Below are 25,517 nucleotides of genomic sequence, written 5' to 3'. Positions count from 1 at the left end.
CACCCATTCACTTGCATTGTGAAGACCTACAGAGCTGAGATATTCTTCTAAAACTCTTCATTTGTGTTCTGCAGAAGAAAGTCATAAACATCTGGGATAAATCATGGGAGAATTTTCATTTTTGGGTGAATTATCCCTTTAAGCTTACTTAGGTTATGCAACTATGCTGTCCCCAGTGTTAAGTGTAATCTGATTACAAAGTAGTTACTTTAATTTTAAGTCAAAATAGTGTAACGCATCATATTTTAAATTTGTATTACTTCATATTACAGTTACAGACGTTCAATTAAGATTATACATTTTAAGTACATTGGGTTATACTTGTATTGTACATAAATAATATTTAAGAAATGTTCATATGTACGTCTGTTTGTGTTTCTGTTACCGCTATGAACAAGGAAATATTGGCACTTTTTCAAATTCTTTAGCATAAAAACAAAAGCTTTTCTGTGAAAAGTGTTTTAGAAAGCAACTTAAAAGTAAAATAATTAGTCAAGTGATTACTTTTACCATAAATTATAAGTAGTGTAATAACCGGATTACAATGTTAGAGATTTGCTGTGGATTGCTTATTTGAATAACTTTCCCAATACAGATTGTCACCCAATGGTGGGCCAATGGCCTCTACAATCAACTTAAGCTTGCAATACTTTTGGGAAACCCAGCCATCCCTGATCATCAGCTGTTTTTAAACAATCTGCCAATGTCCAATAGCGCAGATAATTTGTTTTATCGACTGAAAGTGATAATTGCTCGATAAATCAATTAACCTCCTTCTCTTGGTCATTTTAGATCAGGCATCTGCGTGGACAGCCCTCCAAGTTCCAGAACACTGGTGGAGGGGTTTATCAGGACCTGTGTTTGGCTAGCCCAGCATCTGCTGAAGGTGATTACCTCAGTTCAGATGAGGACCCTCTTCTGAGCCACCTGCCCATGACCGGCCTGTATCCACACCACTCGTCACCTTGCCTAGACAGCCAAGGCAGCACGGACAGCGATGGTGAGGAGAGGAATCACCACCAGGAGCCCTGCCAAGACCCTCTGCCTAGCCAGCAGCAGCTTTACCCTGGCATGTTGTGTGCTGAAGGACTGGAGAATTGAGAGGCTGTGAAAGATGTACGCAGAATAGACTGAACAGAATATGCACACATACTGTATATTGTGAGAGAGATTACATACATTCACCCAAGAGCTGACAGAGGTAGAGCAGGAAACTGATGCATAGCGCCACTCTCTTACAGTAAACTTTGCCCTCACTCTGTTGCTTTCGCTCTCAAACTTTCTCTTTTTCTCCCTCTGTACAGCCTTTTTTCAGTGTCTATGTGTTTCTTCAAATATTGTGCCAGGATTTAATCCCGTCCCAGGTTGAATGGGGTTCTATGTAACATAAAAGTACACAGACTCATGTACATGCATACACCCCAAATGTCAAACTATCCTCATCAGAGTGTCAGAAAGTTTGGTAAATTTTTTTTCTGTTTTCTCCTTTCAAGAAAAGATTTGAAAACAGTGTGTGGCCTTGAAACTACCTCCGATTTCACCAGACACTCACTCAGTCCCTGTACGCCAAACAACTTCACCAATTAAATGGCTAGAAAAGAGGAGGCACTGGAGAGAGGGAAAGTAGGGTGCACAGATCATTCTGGTACCCTACGTTTGGATTCGCAAGATCCTATCGAATTACCCATCTTTGGCTCTGGAAATCATGGGATAGTATAACATAGTGGCCATTTCTCTCTTTGTCTATTGTGTCTTCAGATGCTAACAACAGATGTGGTGCCTCTCTCAGCCTGCACGTTTTTTGTCTTTCTGTTTGGTTCCTCTGGAGAGGATACGTGCAACTTTTATGTTTATTTCTGAAATGCAACAGACACTACAATCACTTTAAAGAGAGAGAGAGAGAATATCAGAATGACAGAACGATAAGAACAAACTCTTATAGTATAATGTAATAGGGATGTTCATAGTTACACAGATGAATATTACAGTAGTTCATCCTTGTATCTGTGTGGTTTATACAAAACAAAGATAGGTGATCAAACTTTTGAATGGCAAAAAATCCATTCCAGAAGAAAGGTATTATATGTGAATATTGCCAAACGTTTATTATTGTTATTATTTATTTTTATTTCTTTTATATTTTGAAACAAAATGTTAATGTAAATGTATTTCATGCAGACAGAGGACAAAATATTTCATTTATTTTATTCTTCTGTGCCAATCCTGAAACAGCATGATGCTGAAATGACAAGGTCTCCAGAAAAGAGATTAGTTTTTAAAAGGGTAACGAAAAGGAAAAAAACAACTGCTGCTATGACGTATCTAGTTAGTATTTTACTTTTTAAAACAAGTAGGTCTATATATCCAAAATATACTGTGAAGTTATTATTGACTTGACCTTTAACATTGGAGTTGCATAGGCTCTTACAGTACACTACATCAAATCAGTCCTTTAAGTAATGGTCCAATATTGATTTTCATTGCACAATTCAGTTTCTATAAATATTTTAAAGGGATATTTCACCCATAAGTGAAAATTGTGTAATCATTTACCAATCCTCATGTCATTTCAAACCCATATGCCTTTTGTTTTTCGTTTGTTCAAAATGAGTATATTATGGTGAACGAACTATGACAGAATGTTAATTTTTGGGTGAACTATCCCTTAAATGCCAAAAATGAAAACTCTCTCATCATTTACTCACCCTCATGCCATCCCAGATGTGTATGACTTCCTTTCTTCAGCAGAACACATTTGAAGAAAAATACAAAAATAAAATATCTCCACTCAGTAGGTCCTTAAAATCGGTGATTTATAGTTAAGTAGTACATAAATATTGATCTTTTTCACACCAAAAGCGATCAGTTCCCTTAAGAAGACTATTCTAAATTAATTTAACCAATGAAGTTGTGTGGATGGCATCTATGCTGATGATCTGTGCTTTTTGGAGCTTCAAAGGTCTGATCACCATCTACTTGTATTTTAAGGACCTACTGAGCTGAGATATTTTTCTATTTTTCTACAAATGCTGAAGAAATTAATGCACACCTGGGATGGCATGAGGGTAAGTAAATAATGAGCGTATTTTCATTTTTGGGTGCACTATCCCTTTAAGTAACTTATTGAATTGACTGTTAATTTTGAACATGAGATTTTGGGTTTCAGCTGATCCAAAAGCAAAACTTCCTAAAGCATTGTTTAGAAAAACTGGCTGCCTGATTTGTATTATTATTTATAATGGCTATAGCTTTTTAAGACATTTATTTATCATTTAAAGAGCAAATGCTTGATTTTTGCATTTGACTGAACTGCGAAAGGTTTACAAAGAAATGTAACTACTAAACAATACTAAATAATAGTTATTGTGGATATACAAATTAATGTGAGATTTTGTATATAGACCTTTATTATACAGATTTCATACTTAGTTTTTTTTTCTACCTGCAATTTTGTGACCTCTCAAAGATTACCATCTGTCTTAGTACTGTCTTTGATGCCATGTTTGTCTGACCATACATGATGCATCCGTGTCATTGCTTTTCCCCACTACTGCCTCGTTTTGCGATCATTTCAATTTCTGTATCTGACATTTACAAGTTTACATGACTTTTTATGAGCTGTCATTGCTGTCCCTTCTCTCAGAGGAGACGTTGGCATTTGTCTGGACCCTTAACTGGTTATTAACAAGAACCTTTGAGAAGCTTTTCTCAGTCATATCGGTGACACTATGAAACATTACAGGACATTGGAGTTAGCATCTATGTGCTAAAGCCTTGTGTTCGTGAGACATTAAGTGTGAAGTCTGAACCGGGGGTTGCTGGTTGCACTTACCACAGTGTTGTATTGACTGAAGCTCTTTTCTGGTGTTCTGTTAAATGAAGCTCACCATTTATCAAAGGTTTAATGGATCACATAGTGGTTATATTTGACCCTTCACCAAACCTGTAATAACCATTTCACTGATTCTGATCATATCGTCTCTGATATATATAAAAAAAAAAAACGTATTTATACTTGAAATAGTCAGAAATTTGCATCATTTCATTTAGCAGTTCTAACGGTATCAAAACATCTCATCGTGTCAGCTCGAATAGCTCTTGACACGGATTTAGGATGTGCTTCCTGTTACCCGTTATCTCTGTAACATTTAAGGAAATTCACCAAACTGTTTTCAGGTGGTGTAAATGTATGTACAGCAGTTGGTTGCTTTGCCCTTTTCATTTCTTGATGGTCCTAAAAGTGCCATTTTTGATGGTCTTGAAAGAAAAGAACTAGTTTTGTAATGAGTAACTCATTCAAATGTGCAAAACTAGACTCCCCAGTAGTTCAATGGGATATATTTAGCTGCTTAAAATGTTTTAACACAAGTTGAGCTGTTGGTTTACCAACGTTGTTCTACGTTGTTTGGGACTGTTGGATTTCAAATTGTCGAAGGAAACTGTGCTAAACTTGATTACATCACATGCAACGGTTTTGTGGTGTGAGTTTTAACTTCAAAAGAATATTTGCTAATAGGAAATCAGAAATGCCTGTTTTGAAATGTTTTTTTTTAACCATTGGTGTGTGGTTATATGTTGTCATCATTGATCTTTGGTGGAAGACTTTACCTCACTCTTGCCTCCATTTTTAAAATGTCCGTTGATAATGATAGAAATGTGAATCTACCTTGGTGCCATTAGAATAATGTTCACAAAAACATTTAGGTGTGAATTGTGACCTTCCTTTATGGATACCAAATCACTTCTATACCAAGATATGTGTTCCATGTTTTAAAGGAATATTACAAGCTTAATCGACAGCATTTGTGACCATGTTGATTACCACCAAAAATGTTCTTCAAAAACAAAAAACATTACAAATTTAGATTACAGCGAGGCACTTACAATGGAAGTGAATGGGGCCAATCTGTAAACGTTAAAATACTGTTTTAAAAGTATAGCCACAAGACAAACAATATGTGTGTTAACATGATTTAATGTGATAAAATCACCTTTTAACCCTTTCCAACTTCAGGCAATTGGATGTAGCTTTTCCAACTTTTACTTACGGTAAATTAGTATAGTCTGCCGCAAAAACGTTTATTTATTTGTACTTGTATTATATGAACTGTAATGTAAGGGCTTTTATAAAATTATAAGCTTCACATTTCTGCCGTTGAACCCTCCAAAGTTGGACCCATTAACTTAAAATATTTTTTACAATTTTATTTTTGGTAATCAACCTTATTCCACATATGCTGTCAATTGATCTTAACTTGTATTGAACCTGAAATATTCCTCTCAATTGAAGTACAGGCTAAATCTTTACAACCAGACTTAATCCTAGGCTTTTGTTTTTATATCCGAGAGGAACATGTGGTAATGGATTCAACACTGAATTAAGTTGGAAAGTTGAAATCCACTTAGCGAGCTCTGGCTGTTTATAGCAAATGCAGTGTGTCATCCAAGTATTACATGCATACAGAAATTGCACACAGTGTGCATTGTATGCATTTTGCATTCTGAATTTATTGTAGTATTAGTATGCTAAGGTGCTATTTAAATCACCATGCATATCAAAACAGGAACCCCAAAATCAAAGATCAAGAATTCATACATTATACTTTTAAGTGTAGCCATATTATAGGAAGGCCCAGCAAGGACATGAGATAATAAAGCAGGGCTGATGTGACATCATCTCCTCTGTAGAGCTCTGATAGCTGCCTTACCTCCTTTTACCACTAAAACAAACATCCAATAGTCTCCCATTGACACCCATCAGATCACTTCTACTCTCTTCTACAATGTGTTAAGAATGACAGTACTAAAGATTATATAAGTGGCAACGTTATCAAATGAAGATCATGTGTTCTGTATTTGATGATACATAACAATGTATTTAAAAAAAAAATAAACATTTATGATATACATATTCTCAGACTTCCAATTTAAGTGTCACGTATAGGTATAATTTTGCATTGAGGTGTTTGGTCCGGCAAGTTAAATTATTTTTTTTATTTTTTTTTTTTACTTGATTGATGTGAAAATGAAAGAAAATGCAGGTTGGCTTTGCACCAGTATCTGCAACCCTTCTGTGTTTTCTACACATTTCTTCACATCTTGCTCTACCAGTTAACCAGCAAATTGCAGCTATAGGAAACAGCTCTCAGACAGACCAAACTATGAGTGTCTTCCTATTTGTTCTCCAATGTGTAAATTCAATTGTATATATGTTCTATTTAGTTCTAAGTGTTTAGTTTTGTGTGTGTGTGTGTGTGTGTGTGTGTGGTCTAAATTGGAGCTTAATGTAAGTTATTTATGGTTGCAAGGCTAGAAGAAATGAGCAAAGTCTTTTTACACCTCACTATAGCCACACTGTTCACAGTTTAGCAGCCTTTCTACAATCACTTTTCCCTTTCATCCTCTCCATTTGTATGGGAGTCTGAGACCGTTTCATACCTTCTTAGCCAATGTAAAGGCAAACGCTTTAGACTGATGTGTCATAATCACACCTTCAAAACAATAACACCCTATATTTGCGAAGCAGGACTGACAAATTGCAGCATTTATGCAACAAGAACGTTTAATCAGTGGTTTTTGTTTTTTAAAGGCGCTTTTAGTTGTAACCTAGCGGTGAGAAGGTCACTGTTTTTTAGTTAATATGTCTCCCTTGATTGCTGTTGCTGGTAATTTTCCTCTTCACTGAACAGCAGTTACGGTTAGTATCAGTCGGGTTTCTATCAGCTAGTGCGCGGCGGAAACTGACGCGTCTGCGGTCGGCCGGTGTTGTGCGTGTGCGTTACCTCGCAAGTTTCAGTTTTGCTGAGCTTTAAGGAACGCGCACCTGCCATCAGTGATTTATTACTTCTAGTGACAGGGCGACACGTAGCACCGTTATAAGCCCCCATCTGACTGCAATAAATAGCATACAGTCAGATAAAACTTAAAATAATAGTGCATTCAATTATTGCATTTTATTGTAGAAAAACGTCCTGAAACTATTTGCTGGCTCGTGACGCATCTACTGGTAAGTCCTGACAATTTAATTTACATCAACACATGCAAGAACAAAATAAAAAAAATCAACAGTCCTTTTCGTTTTACGTCAAACTAGCACTCCTAGATCCTTTACGTCGCTTAAATAATTGTAAACAGAGATAAATATATAAATAAAATAAAAATATAATCTATCCAATATAGGCCTACTTAAGCTGCATTGGCACTTTTAACTATTTGCTGTCCCGTTTGCAGAGCTGTGCTGATTTGCCCTGAGCTTTTCAGCTAAATATTACATTATAAAGTTGTTCTGCTGTTTTGGATTCCTTTCACAGTATTTTACGTTAAAATACTAATTCACCTGTCTCATAACTAAATGATGGATTATGGTGAACAAGACGAAGTTTGGTTGTTTTATTGTCATTATAGTTATCATAAATGCTTTGCTGAGTTAGTAGTTGACTTGATATAAGCAACAATTATTAATTTCATTTATCACATAGCCTACTCACATTAGCCTGTGAATGTAACATATTTAACTTATTTCATACATATATATGTATATGTGTGTGTGTGTGTGTGTGTGTTTGTGGGCTCTTTGTGAAGTATGTTACATTCACAAGGCTATATATATATATATATATATATATATATATATGTATATATGTATATATATATATATATATATATATATGTATGTATATATATATATATGTGTGTATGATAGTGAGAGAGAGATGTGTGTGTGTGTGTGTGTGTGTTTACATATGTTATTTTAAACACATTTATAACATGACATCAAAAATAGTAGGTCTACCTACTATTGCAGTAGAAATTCATATATTCATATTCAAATATACTCACACATATTGGGATTGCAAATATAAGGCTAACCTGAAATTCTGAAATCATTTAATTGATACCATTAGGGCCTCAGGAATATGAACTTGAACCTCAAATCTAATTTAATTCATAATTTCAGTAAAAATCATTGGGAAGTTCGGTGCTTGAGCAAAAATATACTGTGATGAAGTTTTGAAGTCCGGCAGTTTTCAGCTGAGAATCATCGACTTGCAAGACAATAACTTGTTTTGTTGTTGTTTTTGTTTTAGTATACTGGCTGTCATTGCATTAAGCCTATTTATAACCATCATAAAGGGTGTTACTTGCAGGATTTGGAGCCACTTAGGATAAATCACTGCAAACACAGACAGATGAAATTGTAAGAAGCCTTAACACTAAAAAAAATAAAAAAATAACTTGATTTGGCATTGAAGGCATTAATAAAGATTTGGTTTGTTTATTCCTGCATTTGAATAAAAATCTAAAACATGAGATTTAACAAGTCTTTCCATTATTAAATAAGTACTGTATGCATCCTATCTTTGATATATTACAATATATACTATATATATATATATATATATATATATATATATATATATATATATATATTCCTCTCTCTATTTTTAGCTTTGCATGACAATCTCTAAGGCAGTGGTTCTAGCTCTCCCTGCCCATTATGCCTCGTTCATTCCTGGTGAAAAAGAGTCGGAAGGGAGGCTTTCGCTCCTCTTTACCCATAGATGATGTGCCTTACCTTGGCCTGGTAGGCTGGTCTGTCCCCTTAAAAGTCCCTACACTGCCAGAGGAAATTATACAACCGTATTCCTCACTAATGCAGCAAGAAAACACACACAAGTGTTCTGATAATGCCTGGATAACAGGTAAGAAAATCAATATATTGAATTTAAAAAAATTGAAGTTTTCAAATCTGCTATGCACCTGCAGATATTGTGATTTGTGCTAACTTGATACAAATACCAGACATTAATCAAATTTTGTAAGAACAAGAAATGGGTGCATTGTCTTAATTTATAATTAAACCATAAAAAGTGTGCTATTTGTAGTCATTTTGAGGAATTCTGCACTTAAAACACAGTAAGTATTTATTATTATTATTATTATTATTATTATTATTTATTTTTATTTCTCCACAGATCCAGCTGATCTCCAGTATGGCCCACCTACCTCTCCAACACCCTGGTTACCTGTCAACTCTAGAGATATAAGACACATGGACTGTTCTCTCATGAGTCCTCTGAGGGATTTGGCCACAAAACACTGCAGCTTATGTGGCAAGGTAAAACTGATCCTTGGCCTGATTGATTGCCCCCAAAATCCTTACACACTCTCACAAGAAAACGTGATGATATTACAAATTATATTGAAACAGATGGAAAACTAACAGATCATATTTAGGCCATGTTTACAAACACACACTATAACTGATGATCACACATCACACAACTGCCTAGTTCAGTGCCTCCAGTCCACAACCTTATTCAAAAAGATACAAGGCAAACGTTACCCTTGGTTAACGCTTAAAGAAGCTTGTGCTAGGCCTATACTTTGGCCTCAAGCCTTTATATTGACAGGGCAAAATTATTTTCACTCCCTGTGCTCTTTCCAAACAGCTCTCTATTCTTTTGGTTTTCCTATTAGGTCTTCTCTTCGCTTGCACGCCTGGAGACTCACGTGTACAGATCACACGGTAGTCATCATGGACACTCTATGGTGTTCTGTGACAATAAAAACCCTGTGATGCCATGTAGGGTAAAGGTATGACCCTTCTATTGCAATGATTATTATTTGAACACAAAAAGATTGCTAAATGTCTCCCTCTGGTGCAGACAACGCCAACCTGCACCCTAAGTGAGACGGGGCGTGGTGTGTGTGCGCGCGTGTGTGATTTCTGGCTGAGCTCTATTTTTACTGAGCATGTTTTCAAACTTAAACCAATTATGATTAATATGCCAACACAATCGCGTTTACATACACATTCTCACAACGATTATGCTTATCCCTGTAAAGCCTGACAAATGAAAAAAATGTCAGGCTTGTAATGACATCATAAAAGCTTGTAATGTAAAACAGTGAGTCTTTATAATGACAGACCAGGCAGAATATATACTAATACATATTTTAAAGATATTTTTAAAACTGGAAAATATTTTATAAAAAGTACATGTCCATATTTTGATGATTGAGAGATATACCTTAAAAATCAGTTGTATTATATTTGATGCACGCGTGACGCATTCCAAAGTGATTTTTTAATAATGTACAAACATATTTAACCATGCGCAAGTTGCTTCTATTCAGCAAATACTCGTTTTGAAATATTTAAAAAAATATTACGATTATTGTTACATTTACTTTATTAAAATAAGCAAAGATTTCAAGGCAATATGAAGACAGACAGTTTGGAAATTATATTACAAGGTCTTCTACTTTCAGAAGTGCAAAGAAACTTCCATTAGGAGGCAGTAGACATCTAGTTTTTTAGCAAAGTATTCATCATGTTAATTTTGTAGCGGCTTTACAAAATCATGTATCAAATTTGATACGCACAGTTTTATACGATTAAGTTGACAACGTACGTAGTCATGGAAACTGATGAAGAATAAACTCGATCAACAGAAGTAGATTTTACCACGATTTTGTGTGACATGCCATGTAAACTCATCAGGGTTCATTACCGCTTATCCAGTGTGCACGAGTCTTGTGCACATGCCTGTTTATGTTTTGATATCTGTAGCAGAAAAGTGTCATGTAAACGTTATCTGATTTCCAAAAAGGAACAAACAGATTTTTGGTAGTTATTATTTGCATATTGGTTTGCATGTAAACATGCTCTAAACGTCTTTCCTTTTTCGATGTTAGGTTGTAAACGGTTGCCCATTAACCTATTTATCATGGCATGTAAACACCTCAGGGTTCTTACCGGCTTATCCAATGTATGACTGTTCACATTTTGATGTTAAAAGCGGATCATACACTCACCTAAAGGATTATTAGGAACACCATACTAATACTGTGTTTGACCCCCTTTCGCCTTCAGAACTGCCTTAATTCTATGTGGCATTGATTCAACAAGGTGCTGAAAGCATTCTTTAGAAATGTTGGCCCATATTGATAGGATAGCATCTTGCAGTTGATGGAGATTTGTGGGATGCACATCCAGGGCACGAAGCTCCCGTTCCACCACATCCCAAAGATGCTCTATTGGGTTGAGATCTGGTGACTGTGGGGGCCATTTTAGTACAGTGAACTCATTGTCATGTTCAAGAAAGCAATTTGAAATGATTCGAGCTTTGTGACATGGTGCATTATCCTGCTGGAAGTAGCCATCAGAGGATGGGTACATGGTGGCCATAAAGGGATGGACATGGTCAGAAACAATGCTCAGGTAGGCTGTGGCATTTAAACGATGCCCAATTGGCACTAAGGGGCCTAAAGTGTGCCAAGAAAACATCCCCCACACCATTACACCACCACCACCAGCCTGCACAGTGGTAACAAGGCATGATGGATCCATGTTCTCATTCTGTTTACGCCAAATTCTGACTCCACCATCTGAATGTCTCAACAGAAATTGAGACTCATCAGACCAGGCAACATTTTTCCAGTCTTCAACTGTCCAATTTTGGTGAGCTCTTGCAAATTGTAGCCTCTTTTTCCTATTTGTAGTGGAGATGAGTGGTACCCGGTGGGGTCTTCTGCTGTTGTAGCCCATCCGCCTCAAGGTTGTGCGTGTTGTGGCTTCACAAATGCTTTGCTGCATACCTCGGTTGTAACGAGTGGTTATTTCAGGCAAAGTTGCTCTTCTATCAGCTTGAATCAGTCGGCCCATTCTCCTCTGACCTCTAGCATCAACAAGGCATTTTTGCCCACAGGACTGCCGCATACTGGATGTTTTTCCCTTTTCACACCATTCTTTGTAAACCCTAGAAATGGTTGTGCGTGAAAATCCCAGTAACTGAGCAGATTGTGAAATACTCAGACCGGCCCGTCTGGCACCAACAACCATGCCACGCTCAAAATTGCTTAAATCACCTTTCTTTCCCATTCTGACATTCAGTTTGGAGTTCAGGAGATTGTCTTGACCAGGACCACACCCCTAAATGCATTGAAGCAACTGCCATGTGATTTGGCTGATTAGATAATTGCATTAATGAGAAATTGAACAGGTGTTCCTAATAATCCTTTAGGTGAGTGTATTTTTATCATTTCAAATCTCTTGTAAACACATTTCCTGCATTGTCAGATTTTTGGAATAAACAGACTTTTGGTCATTACCAATGTATTGCTGTGCATGTAAATGCATTCTGGCTTCAGCGTTTTCACTCAACTTCAATGTTTTTCAATGCTTCTTTTAAATGTGAAAGAATAGGCATTTATTGTAATTTTCGAAACAATTTTTTAAAACGTTTGCTTGCATTTTCTCTGTGTGAATTTCAGGAACGGACATTTGATTGTAAGGAATGTGGGAAGGTGTTCAAACGTTCATCCACACTTTCTACTCACCTCCTGATCCACTCGGACACAAGGCCATATCCCTGCCAGTACTGTGGCAAGAGATTCCACCAAAAATCAGACATGAAGAAACACACCTTTATTCACACAGGCAAGACTCGTATAGATATTAATATACATATGTGATGGAAACAAACACAGTTGAACACAAAGTAAAAAAGAGAAAGCTTGTAAATTGCCATTCTAAATAGATTACATTTGGGAGACTTAAATGTTTTGAGAACCTCTGCAATTTGCAGTAGTATACACAGTATATTGAGTGCAGTCGCCTACAGCTTGCTCACTGGGGTTATTAATACAGTTATCATTTAATTATTTTTAAACACTATTAAAAATCGTATTTTATCTAAATTACACAATGATGATTAATCGACTTTATAGACATTACAGTTTTATCGTCTGTTAATGCTGATATTCTGTAAAGCTGCTTTGAAACGATGTGTGTTGTGAAAGGCGCTATACAAATAAAATTGACTTGACTTGACTGTCAATTCACTTCTGTTTCTTTTTATATATATAAAATTTTTCTTTGTATTTTGTTCAGGAGAAAAGCCACATGTGTGTAAAGTGTGTGGTAAAGCCTTCAGTCAGAGTTCCAACCTGATCACACACAGTAGGAAACACTACAAACCCTTCAGCTGAACACGCTTACCCACAAAAGCCGGACCTGCATCAACAGCAGCTGGATTTGTAATGTGATATGTAATTAGCTTTACAAAACACAAGTTTTATAATTATGTGTATTTTCTTCAATAAGGTTCAAACCAAGCCATCATTACAGCCCTTGACCACGGTAGTCACTGATAGGCTGCCAGTTAATTTGATACACCGCAAAATTAGTTTTATCACTAGATAAAAAGTTGTGGCATAAAAGCAAAAATCCACCATTGGCATACAGTCAGGTCCATAATTATTGGGACATTGACACAATTCTAATCTTTTTGGCTCTATACACCACCACAATGGATTTGAAATGAAACGAACAAGATGTGCTTTAACTGCAGACTTTCAGCTTTGAGGGTATTTACATCCAAATCAGGTGAATGGTGTAGGAATTACAACAGTTTGTATATGTGCCTCCCACTTTTTAAGGGACCAAAAGTAATGGGACAATTGGCTGTGCAGCTGTTCCATGGCCAGGTGTGTGTTATTCCCTCATTATCCCATTTACAAGGAGCAGATAAAAGGTCCAGAGGTCATTTCAAGTGTGCTATTTGCATTTGGAATCTGTTGCTGTCAACTCTGAACATGAGATCCAAAGAGCTGTCACTATCAGTGAAGCAAGCCATCATTAGGCTGAAAAATCAAAACAAACCCATTAGAGAGATAGCAAAAACATTAGGTGTGGCCAAATCAACTGTTTGGAACATTCTTAAAAAGAAAGAACGCACCGGTGAGCTCAGCAACACCAAAAGACCCGGAAGACCACGGAAAACAACTGTGGTGGATGACCGAAGAATTCTTTCCCTGGTGAAGAAAACTCCCTTCACAACAGTTGGCCAGATCAAGAACACTCTCCAGGAGGTAGGTGTATGTGTGTCAAAGTCAACAATCAAGAGAAGACTTCACCAGAGTGAATACAGAGGGTTCACCACAAGATGTAAACCATTGGTGAGCCTCAAAAACAGGAAGGCCAGATTAGAGTTTGCCAAACAACATCTAAAAAAAGCCTTCACAGTTCTGGAACAACATCCTATGGACAGATGAGACAAAGATCAACTTGTACCAGAGTGATGGGAAGAGAAGAGTATGGAGAAGGAAAGGAACTGCTCATGATCCAAAGCATACCACCTCATCAGTGAAGCATGGTGGTGGTAGTGTCATGGTGTGGGCATGTATGGCTGCCAATGGAACTGGTTCTCTTGTATTTATTGATGATGTGACTGCTGACAAAAGCAGCAATTCTGAAGTGTTTCGGGCAATATTATCTGCTCATATTCAGCCAAATGCTTCAGAACTCATTGGACGGCGCTTCACAGTACAGATGGACAATGACCCGAAGCATACTGTGAAAGCAACCAAAGAGTTTTTTAAGGGAAAGAAGTGGAATGTTATGCAATGGCCAAGTCAATCACCTGACCTGAATCAGATTGAGCATGCATTTCACCTGAAGACAAAACTGAAGGGAAAATGCCCCAAGAACAAGCAGGATCTGAAGACAGTTGCAGTAGAGGCCTGGCAGAGCATCACCAGGGATGAAACCCAGCGTCTGGTGATGTCTATGTGGTCCAGACTTCAGGCTGTAATTGACTGCAAAGGATTTGCAACCAAGTATTAAAAAGTGAAAGTTTGATTTATGATTGTTAATCTGTCGCATTACTTTTGGTCCCTTAAAAAGTGGGAGGCACATATACAAACTGTTGTAATTCCTACACCGTTCACCTGATTTGGATGCAAATACCCTCAAATTAAAGCTGAAAGTCTGCAGTTAAAGCACATCTTAGTTTCATTTCAAATCCATTGTGGTGGTGTATAGAGCTAAAAAGATTAGAATTGTGTCGATGTCCCAATATTTATGGACCTGACTGTATATCTGAGGGAATGTAACCAAGTGAACCTGATACTAGCTGCAAGCCCAGAGGCTATAATTACATTAAAGGTGGAGCAGTATCACTCAGTATTTGAATAATAAAAAAAATTATTACACTGTTAGAGATACAGGGCAAAAACATTACTGAACTAATGTATTAGTTTCCCAAATGGTTTTTGAATTCTGCTTTAAAAATTTACACAAATGTGCTTTTATGTTAACTTGTGACATAGATTCACAAATTTAACTGATCGGATAACGCACATGGATAGTGTTTGTGTAACTCTAGAAATTCTCCTTATTCTGCATGTTAATCTTCTAAATAGGTACAAGTATGGTGTGAATTATTATACAATGTGTTTTTTTGTTTCATGACCCTTTAAGTAATTTTGTTTTTAAAATGTAAAATAAAATATATATATTTTGTTTTTTGCATTTGTCAAAATGTTACAAGAATATCCTACTCAACTGCATGTGACTTCAAATAAATGTTAGGTCAGAGGTAATCCAAAAGTCAGATTAGCTATAAACAGAATTTTTGTTCCAGATTACAATGCCAGCGTAATCTACCCAGCACTACTCAAAACTAACCCTTATTTTAGTCACTGACAAAGACAAAACATAACAATTCAAGTTTTACTCTTGGGTTCTCTGCTTCATGCCCATTTTCAAAAGTTAACAGAAATTATTGGAACTTTAGATTATTTCATCAAGTGAATTTTGTTGGCTGCCAAATGTACTTGTTCTGAGCATTAATGTGTTCATTCTTTAAGTGTCTAAGGTCTTTAAAGGGATCTAAACATACATACTGTAGATAATTGAAATAAAAACTTTTATTCAGGCATCATGAGTGCTGAGGGTGCAAGTGAAAGTACATTTGTCACATGGAGTCCCTTGTGTACTTCCAGAGTTTAGACTGTAGGTGACAGTTTTGCAAACTTTTGCATCTTACACCAGTGATTAGGCATAACGGTTACATAACAGTGCTTCAAAGCTTTATTGTTTGCAATTACTGAAGTGAGACTATGTACATATGTCATGCAAGAGGAAAGGAGATTATGGGCTGTATTTGTGAATCCAGTTATCAGTCTTCCATCAATTCTTCACATGTGAAGTATCTGGAGAGACAAAGTGCATTAGGTGAATAAAATGCAAGATGTGCAAATGACTGTAGAAAATGAGAGCAAGCAAAGAAGAGGAACTCTTGCCATAGAGCTTGAGTCCATAATTCATTGTAGACCTAAGTGTGACATACTTTATTTTTGGCAGACATGAAAACAAGGCTGCGAGAGATGGACTTACAGGCTCTTCAATGGCATGTGTAGCCAGTCCTGATCGACCCGCTCCTGAGTGGGATTCGAACCGGCATCAGCCGGCATGGGAGGCGGGCACACTAATGAGGAGGCTAAAGGCTACTACCTCTAGCGTCAGTCGCTAGTGTGCCTCTAGGCCAGGGGAGTGAGGTTTACACATACCGTGCCAGCAATCACGTACCAGCTGGCTCCTGTTTCAATCCCCTAAACCTCACTCCCATCCGGGTCACGGCACCACTGTAACCAGCCCGGTTCGACCCGCTCCGAACGGGATTCAAATCAGTGTTAGACGGCATGGGAGGTGGGCATGCTAACGTGGCGGCTAAAGCCTCTAGGGCCAGTGTACCTCTTGAGGCCAGGGGAGTGAGATTCTCACTCGCACGCACGCACAGTATAAAGCTCATAGATCACATCTTTGTTTACACAATTTTAAAAAAGACACAAATTGCCAGAAAACATGCATTTATGGAAATGTATTTAAGGTTTCATCAGCAGATCGATTTCAAGCACCCTAAAAAAAACAGTACAACCCATTGAAGAGACCGCAAGTCTATGCCTCACAGCCTCACTTTTATTCCTGTCAAAAAGGTCCATTCAGGGCCACAAATAAAACATGGCTACAATTCATACTGGAGGGAGAAACGTACAAAGGCTGAAACTTACCTCCAAAGCAGCCCTCAACACACGGACCATCTGAAGGCAGACACACCTCCGTTGAGCACATAAAATAGATCTGTGACAGGCAAAAAGAAAAAAAAAAAAAAAAAAGCAGCTTTTAAGCATACTGCTTTTTTAACTATAGTTTCCACATTCTTATATCAGGAGGTCTCATTTCATGCATTAATTCATGCAATGTTTTTTCGTGCTCACTTTACATCATAAATTTCAGCTAGATTGGACTTCACGAGTTGTTTCTCACCTCCTCATCTGTCTGCAAGTTGCCGCCTTCAGGGAGGAACTGGAATGTAGTGATGGTGAATCGTCTCACATGATTGGTCAGAGCCTCTGCAGGCATGGCAGGAGGCTTGTGGTTTGGGGTCTTGTCAAGAAAGTTGGGACACCTAAAGAGGGACAATGTTTATGATTAAAGGAATAGTTTACCCAATAATGATACTTCTCTCACCATTTACTCACTCATGACGTGTCGAACTCGTTATGACTTGCTTTCTTCTTGCGGAACACAAAGGAATTTTCATGGCTATATGATGTAAACATATCCATACATTGCCAGTCAACAGGGACCAACACTTCCATGCTCAAAAAGGACAGAGGCAGCATAAAAGTAATTTATTTGACTCACGTGGTATAATCCATGACTCAAGCGATACGATTGATTTTAGGTGCTAACAGACCATAATGCAACTCCTTTGTCTTTACAAATCTGCAGTGTCATTGGCGAGATCATGATTTTCACAAATCGAATGACAAGACATGGATTAAACCACTGGAGTTTACTCTAGGAGTTACCTTTATGCTGCCTTCATGTCCGTTTTTTGGAGCTTGGAAGTGTTGGAACACATTGACTTGAAATCTATGGATATATTCACATATCTCCATAAAAATATCTTTGCTCATATTCTGCAGAAGTCATGGGAGTTTGAGACAGCATTGGGGTTTAGGTGAACTATTCCTTTAATAAGATGCGATGCAAGATGCTTGATTTTTTTTATGCATTATTTTAAGTCCAAGCAACAAACTCACATGCTGTCTCCAATTAAAATAATAAATTCTCTCTTGTACCCATCATAAATAAGGATCCAGGTAGAATTTGCAGAGCGTGGGTAGGCAATACAGTAATGCACCAACAGCATAGCAGTGGGGTCTGGAGGGTTTAGCAAGCGCAATTCCAGGTAAAGGGGTTTCCCCAGCAGCATTTGCAAGGGCTGGTGGTATTGTGGGTAAAAACTGTAGTAGTGTTCATCTAAACAGAAGAGGTTATACTTAATATATAGAGAAAAATAAATAAAACCATTTCCATCATGTGTTTCAGAGAACAAAATGGTCACTTCTGGGTAAAAAGGCACAACACAGAAACGAAAATGGAAGTTAAAAAGGCATTTAAATGTAATAAACGCCCTGAAAAACATGTTTGCTAGCATTCAGTGGTAGATGCCTTGACACATTTTTGCTCCCAGGCAGTTCTGGTAGGTAATAGTAGCCAGTCATGTTGATGACAGGCTTATGCATTTATAAATGACCAGATGACCAACACTTGGGATTCTATGAAATGATATTCTCGCAATTAATTATGTTGTCACATGGCTTGAGGCGAAGTTACATGACTTTTTTTTATGTGCATCTATATTCCTATAGAAAAATATTCTGAAATGTGTTTCCATTTTAGTTTAAGCTCATGTCTTAGAGTTAAAAAAAAAAAACAAATCCACCTCAAACAAGCATAAATGAATATCTATATAGAAGGCATCGGTATCCCAAAATTCACATAAAAAGCCTTGTATGGAAACCCAGATAGTTTCTTAAAATAATCGAAGTAATTTACAATTCATACCATAAGTATCCTTGTCTTGAACATGACAATTTACAGAATTCAACTGGAATGACTAACAATATGGGAAGACTTCCCTTCAACAAACCTGTTGCAATTCTGAGCTGAACTCCAAACACTCCCTGAGCCTTGATAGAGGGTCCGAGGGAGGGGCTTTTCACCAGGTAACCCACACTTACCACAGAGCCAGGATAATACCGACACTCAACCAATAACCTGGAAAGGGGGACAACTTTTAAGTCTCAGTGGGTTGTTCAGCGCTTTGTGAGACTGCATGTATTGAGGATTGCACAGACTAGAAGGTTTATAACTGATGGTCGACACGGTCAGCCTCGACTAGTAAATTCCCATGTGATGTACATAACATGTCTGTAGGAAACAGCGGGTGTGAGGCAAAGTGGCTCAAAACTTTGATAAAGATGACATAAATGCTAAAGTAACCTCCAATATATGCATATTGGCCATCAAATTACAGATATACTAGTGATATGCATAATCATTTAAAAAGGAACTAGTCGAATTCAACTTCGGGCCTGACTTTTAATAGTCGACTAGTCAGGCCCATTAAAAATCAGTAATCGTGCAACCCCATGTATGTATATACATGTACCTTATTGGCGAGTCTCTGGTGATGGTCCCATAATTTAGACTGATGGGCTGAACTTTATTCAGGATCTCTACCATGTAGATCACCGTTTTGCCAACCACCTAGAGAAAGGACAGTTAAATGCATCCTAAACATCCAAAGTACCGAAATTAAAAATGTACACCTGTAAACCACTTACATATCTGTGAACCCCACATTCATCTAGAGGAATCTTGAAAAGAGCAAACTCAGCAGTAACTTTTTGGGGTGTGCATGAGCTGTCGCCGGCAGTGACTAGACTGGCTGGGGAAAGGGGCGGATCCGCGATAGAGGCGTGAACAGAGAAAACAAAATGCCGATCCACTGTGCATTCTGATTGGAAAACACACAAAATGTAAACATGCATGACCACAACTGTACATAATCCTTTTACTCTCCATGCTGTGAAAATGTTCTTGTTTGGTCTTTGTCCAGGGAAATAATTTTCTACTAATAGAAAACATTTCAGTGAAAATTGTCTGAATAAAGCACACATTTTTTTTGGGCAGCTTACCATCCATGGGGTAATAACATATCTGGGTGTCTGAACGATAACAGCAGCCCAGGTCTTGGCACCCTTCTGAGGATAACGTCACAGAGCCACAGACTAAACGCTGCTCAATTGCAACATCACACTCTGCCAGACAAATAATAATAACATCATCCACAGTTTAAAAAGGTATGCAGAAAGTAGCATAATATTGGAGCACATTCATTTCTCACGAAGAGCCAAATTCATACCCCGACTGAAAGAATCCTGGCACGACAGCAAGGACTCGATTTTCCGCCCATCCATCATCTGATATTTCAAAATTATTCTGTGCTCCCCATCCTTATTTAAAAAAAAAAAAAAAAAAAAAAGGAGTTTTTCATTGTCATAGTATTCAAAAAACTTGCATAACACTGTCTTGCATAACATAGCATGTGAATGACATCACAGACCTGCTGAGTCATGTGACAGGAAGAGTAAGGTATGAGGATCTTGATGGCACCATCTTTGTCCATTGTCACAGAGTATCCACAGTAACTTGGGGCCTCTAAAAGAGCAACTGCTTCAGTTTGTATTTTGATGCCACTGGAAGGAGCTACAAACAAAAATTATGGACATAAATTCCAGATTAAGCAGAAAAAAAAAACAGGTTAAATCCAAAATTGCAGAATTCCCAAAACAATCTGAGAGACTGCAAATTGGTGTTTTCTTGCATCTCTGAAACAGTACAAAATAATTTATAGCCACTGAGGTCATGTAACCTTATAAGCTCAGTCAATTCCCTTCGGATTGACCTACAACCTATAAATACCTTATTTGACATGGAAATAGCTAAAAACAAAATGCCTGAACTCCGTTACCCCCAAAATCATTTTAATCCAAACTCACCTTCTACAGTGAGGCCAGATGTTGGTCCAGGTGGCAGTGTTACAGTCATATGTTGGCTAGAGCACAACACCTGTGCATTGGGGGGTTGTCGAGCAGGTGTGGGTATGATAGTGATGTAAGAGATGATCTGGTGCAAAGGTTTGACCGTAACCGTAGGTTGTGAGCTTAAAAGCTCTTTAATATAGCGACACTGAAGCTGTAGGGTTCGGCGTCGCATCAGGGAGGAATCCCAGAACCTGATAGACAGTGAGATCACCGAGGTGGACTGTAGGGAAGGGGGAGAAAGAATCATACAAGATAACAGATATTACACACACAGAGAAATGGTTATAAAAGTGTGGTAGGGCTGATCAAGCCTGAGAAGGATAAAAGGTGTGTAACTAGGTTCAATGGAAAGGAGGTGGCAAGAACTGGCTTAACAACATTATTTAATGAGTAACTTAAAAAGACAAACACAAACACATGTCGGGCAGCTGCCCATAACTCTCTCTCGAACTTCCATCTCCGGTTGCCAATATCACTCTCGGGCTTGATCAGCCCGATTAAGGGCTGGGTGTGCCGGCCCTCCTCCCTGCCACAAAAAGTATTATGGCAATTCCTTAACCCTAAACAAAGATAACAAAAAATATACACTGCTCTATTTGCACTTTACTGTGCCAATGCACTTAATAGCTCAAAGTAGTTCATTTAAATTATTTTCTACTAGTAATATATATAAAACATTTTTTTTGCACCACTAGTGCCACCAAACAGAAATGCACAAAAACATTGTTTTCAAATATACACTTCCTATCTGCTGTAGATCAAACATACAAAGTCACACCATTGGTTGAGTCAATGTTGAGGTATCAGGCTGGACTGCCTGCTCAAAACAGATACATTTTATACAGCTACAAAAGACACACATTGTTTATGTTTAAGAAAATTAAACTACAAATGGCTTACTTCTATTTGTCTCCACATATTAAACTTGAACAAGCATTTTTAACATTGAAAGTTACACACTTCAGCTTTTATGTGTTGATTCATCCAAATTCTTGCACAATGGCTAACAGAATGTTTAGCAACTAGCCTTGGTTTTCAATTCGAGATGTTTCACCACTGTTCCAACTTGACCCATAAAAGTAATAGAATACATATTTTACACTGTAATTTAGTAATTGAATAAAGTTTGTCCAGAGGTATATACATGCAAGGCAGCATCAGACAACTTATTTTAATATTTCGTTAATTTTCAAAGTTTTCCATAAAAAAATAAAAAAATAAATTTAAAAAACAAAAGTACAGTGACTTCATAAATTCTTATTTTCAGAGCAACAATTTGCATCATAAAGCATCTTAAAGCCACAGTCGCACTAGGTTTTGAACATTTGGGGTCGCAACGGCCCAGATATAGTCATGAACAAGGGATTCTGGTTTTAATAAATCATAAATAGCTTTCTATAACTTTAAATTCAACACAAGTTTAATATTCTACGTTGAATGGGAGTTATACCATAACATGTTGAAGGCAGTGAAGATTTGAGCAATAATAATGGCTCACCATTTTGTGTGTGTGGCAGCCAGGCAAAGGTGATGAGAGTATAACCCCACTGGCTCTTGAGTGGACTCCATAATTACAGGCTTCTGGGACAGAGGCAATGGGCACCCAGGTATTTGTCTTCGTATCTTTAGATTAACACCAAATCACAAACAGACATAAGAGTTTGAGATGTTTAACATGTGCAACAATATAGAAGAGATCATTTTCAGGCATGCATAGCTCACCTTTGACTTTAATGGAGTCCATTTTTGCAAAAGGCAAATCCGCCAATAAGCTGTTCCTTGTGCAATTAAGTGATGGAGACATCTTGGGGAATTCAGTGACAGGAACTGAAGGAAATGTAAAAAATGGGGGAAACCATGTGCCTTGATCATCTGCAGGGGTAAGAGGCTTGTATGTAGGTTGTGGAGAGGAAGTGGGCTCAGGAATTGGCTGGATGGTCGGTTGGGAAGCAGGGATCATGGCTGCCTGATGATAGTGGGGGTACAGGAAGGGGTACCAAGAGCAGGAAGTATTAGAAAAAGGGGGACAGTAAATAGGGTATGGTGGATAGTGTAGAGGGGGGTACATCATAGGTGTCATTGGGCTGTAATGCGCAACAGGATTCTGATATTCGGGCACTCCAAAATCTTCAGTGATATCATGAGTTTGAGTGCCTGGTGTTTGAGGTATTTGAAGGTAATTATAAAAACTTGGATGAATGGGGTATCTGTCCTCAAGAGAGATATGAGGTGGTTTGATAAGGCCAATGTCAGGGTCAAACTGTTGTACCGAAGGGATCGCAGGAGGTTTAGGTGTTGTAGGTTGACGGATGATACCAGGGGCTGCTGGGAAAGCAGGAAACTGTGGCATGAAAGGCACTTGTTCCTGATTGGGCTGCAGTGGTTGATGGAATGGATGAGAGTGAAGGTAGGGATAAAATGGAGGAAGGTGGGGGGGAGAAGGACAAGAAAGCGTAAACTGCTTTCCATCCAAGATGATGACAAGGATGGCCTCTTCATCCTGCAGAAATAGAAGAAACATGTAGGACTGAAAAACAACATGGCTTATATCTCCAACTCAAAAGTAGTTCTCTAAAAACAATGACTTGGATGCATAACCCAGAAACACACATTAAAGAGATAATTTACCCAAAAATTTTAATTCTCATTCTTTACTCACCCTCATGACCCTCAGGTGTGTATGACTTTCTTCACCAGAACGCATTTAAAGAAGAATATCTTAGCTCAGTAGGACCTTAAAATGCAAGTGAAGGGAGATTTATCTCTTGAAGCTTTAAAAAAAAAAAAAAAAACAAGACAGTCAGCATAAAGTCATCGATATGACTCCAGCGATTAATGTCTTCTAAAGCGACATTTTGGAGTGAAAAAGATACATATCCAAGTACTTTAAAATATGCGCGTGACATAATCGCATTGGCATTTGAAACATGAGAGAACTGATGCACATGCGTCACAGCAGTGATGTTTACAAGTGAGGAACATGGTACATTATCTTGGTTTAGATCGGTTTCTTTAATCACAATGGTGTTTGTGTGCTCATCCTGGATGTCTCAACCAAGTGGAGAATGTGAGATTACAACATTTGATAATAAAGTACTTCTATATGTATTTTTTTTTGCATCAAAAGCAGTCATGTCACTTTAGAAGACATAAATGTATCCGCTTGACTCATATCAATGACGTTTATGCTGACTGACTGTGATTTTTGGAGCTTCGAAAGAGAAATCTCAATTCACTTGCATTTTAAGGACCTACTGAGCTAAGAAAGTTTTATATTTTTCTTCAAATGTGTTCTGGTGAAGAAAGTCAGTCATACACACCTGGGATATCATGAGGGTGAATGAGATAACTTTCAGTTTTGGGTGAACTATCGCTTTAAAGTAAAGAAAGTTCAATGTTTGGACAAAATGTCTGTTGTCATTTTTTTTTTTTTTTTAAAAGAAGTTAGGTTGATTCTATAATCGGTCTCATTCCTGAGAGTTTCATCATGGACTCTGTATGATATTAGGGTTTCTCAATTCTGAGGCCTCTTTTTCTTACCGTGAAAGTCACACATTTCGATCCGAGAGCCGTGTGAAGCAGAACAACATCAGGGGGAGAATTTATGCGATATGCACACGTCTCAGATAGGAGAGGCAGGACTTCCCCATTCACTGTGGAACCCCCCCCCCACCAAAAAAACAATTTCACAAAATAAAGGTTACCATTAAGGGTCTCTTCAAGCTTCTACTAAATTACAAAAGTTACAACAGCTTTTCACTTAAGAAAGGATTAGGAAAGAGCATCACAATTATTCCTTCAGTCCAAATCACAGGCTCTTACCTATAGCCCTGTGATTCTCTACATTTTCCAGGGCACCTTCTATTTTAAAGACCATGCCAAAGTAGGAACACCACACAGAGGGAGTTGGTTGCGAGATCATCCGTGTTATAGGGCAGGAAATCTTTATGGGAATGCCCCACCACACCAGCGAAAGAACATAACTGCCATTCTGGGGGGTATAAATGATTATTATTTACAGCTTTTATATAACAGCTATCTTAATTCTATTTATTAGTATTCTTACTATATTACACAGCATACAAACTTGCATAGGGAGCAACAAACTGTCGCATCATAAAATTGCCAATGCATAAAAAGATTTGAATGTATTCTGGACCAATTATGTTATCTAGAACAAGAGTGTGTCAAGCACACAAACCAATAAAATTGCCATTGGTTATTCCCATTTCTTCTCGAAATTGTTTGCATGCTTGGTAAATACAGAGTGTAAAGGGATGTGATGACACATTTGGCACCTCTTGTGTGATGTAGCACCCATCATATGGGGCCATTAAGACAAGACCTTTCGGTGTAACTCTAACAGAGTAACCACAATGTGCAGGCAACTGGAACAAAGACAATGGGGATGCATTCTCTGTGAATGAAGCACACCAGTTATGTATCTGTAATTAATAAGTTCGGCAGGTAAAACTCATTGTTAAATAAAAAAAAGGCCTAAAGGTGATGAACAAAAGTGCTCCTCCAGTCTCACCTCTATCCACTAAGATGTGGGTGTATTCTCTTCCATCAACTGTTAAAGTCATCAAACCTCCTGAGCAGTGTACCATGGGCTTTATTGCCAGCCACACACCATCTGTGGCTTGTGAGCCAAACCCACTTTGAGGACCATGCATTCCCGCAGTGATTCCTGATCCCTCAAATGCTGTCATAAATAAAAGTGTAACAAAAGTTTAGGTTCTGACTTCAAACATGCTATAACGTGT

The 25,517-nt window shown here is 37.8% G+C and overlaps 1 protein-coding gene across 1 annotated transcript in view; it reads left to right on the top strand.

Moving 5' to 3' along the window:
• evi5l (ecotropic viral integration site 5 like) overlaps window positions 1-13,047 on the top strand; it is a 46,629-nt gene extending 33,582 nt beyond the window's left edge. The window contains exons 20-24 of the mRNA XM_052138226.1: window positions 793-1,000; window positions 8,976-9,118; window positions 9,481-9,597; window positions 12,280-12,445; window positions 12,899-13,047. Of these exons, the coding sequence (XP_051994186.1) occupies window positions 793-1,000; window positions 8,976-9,118; window positions 9,481-9,597; window positions 12,280-12,445; window positions 12,899-12,996 (732 nt within the window). The 3' untranslated portion in view covers window positions 12,997-13,047. The remainder of the gene's footprint in view (window positions 1-792; window positions 1,001-8,975; window positions 9,119-9,480; window positions 9,598-12,279; window positions 12,446-12,898) is intronic.
• Window positions 13,048-25,517: the final 12,470 nt, after the last annotated feature.

The sequence above is a fragment of the Xyrauchen texanus genome, chromosome 11, assembly GCF_025860055.1.
Source record: "Xyrauchen texanus isolate HMW12.3.18 chromosome 11, RBS_HiC_50CHRs, whole genome shotgun sequence".
Classification (NCBI taxonomy): domain Eukaryota; kingdom Metazoa; phylum Chordata; class Actinopteri; order Cypriniformes; family Catostomidae; genus Xyrauchen; species Xyrauchen texanus.
The sequence above is the reverse complement of the archived record's forward strand: the minus strand, read 5'-3'. Positions and strand labels throughout refer to the sequence as shown.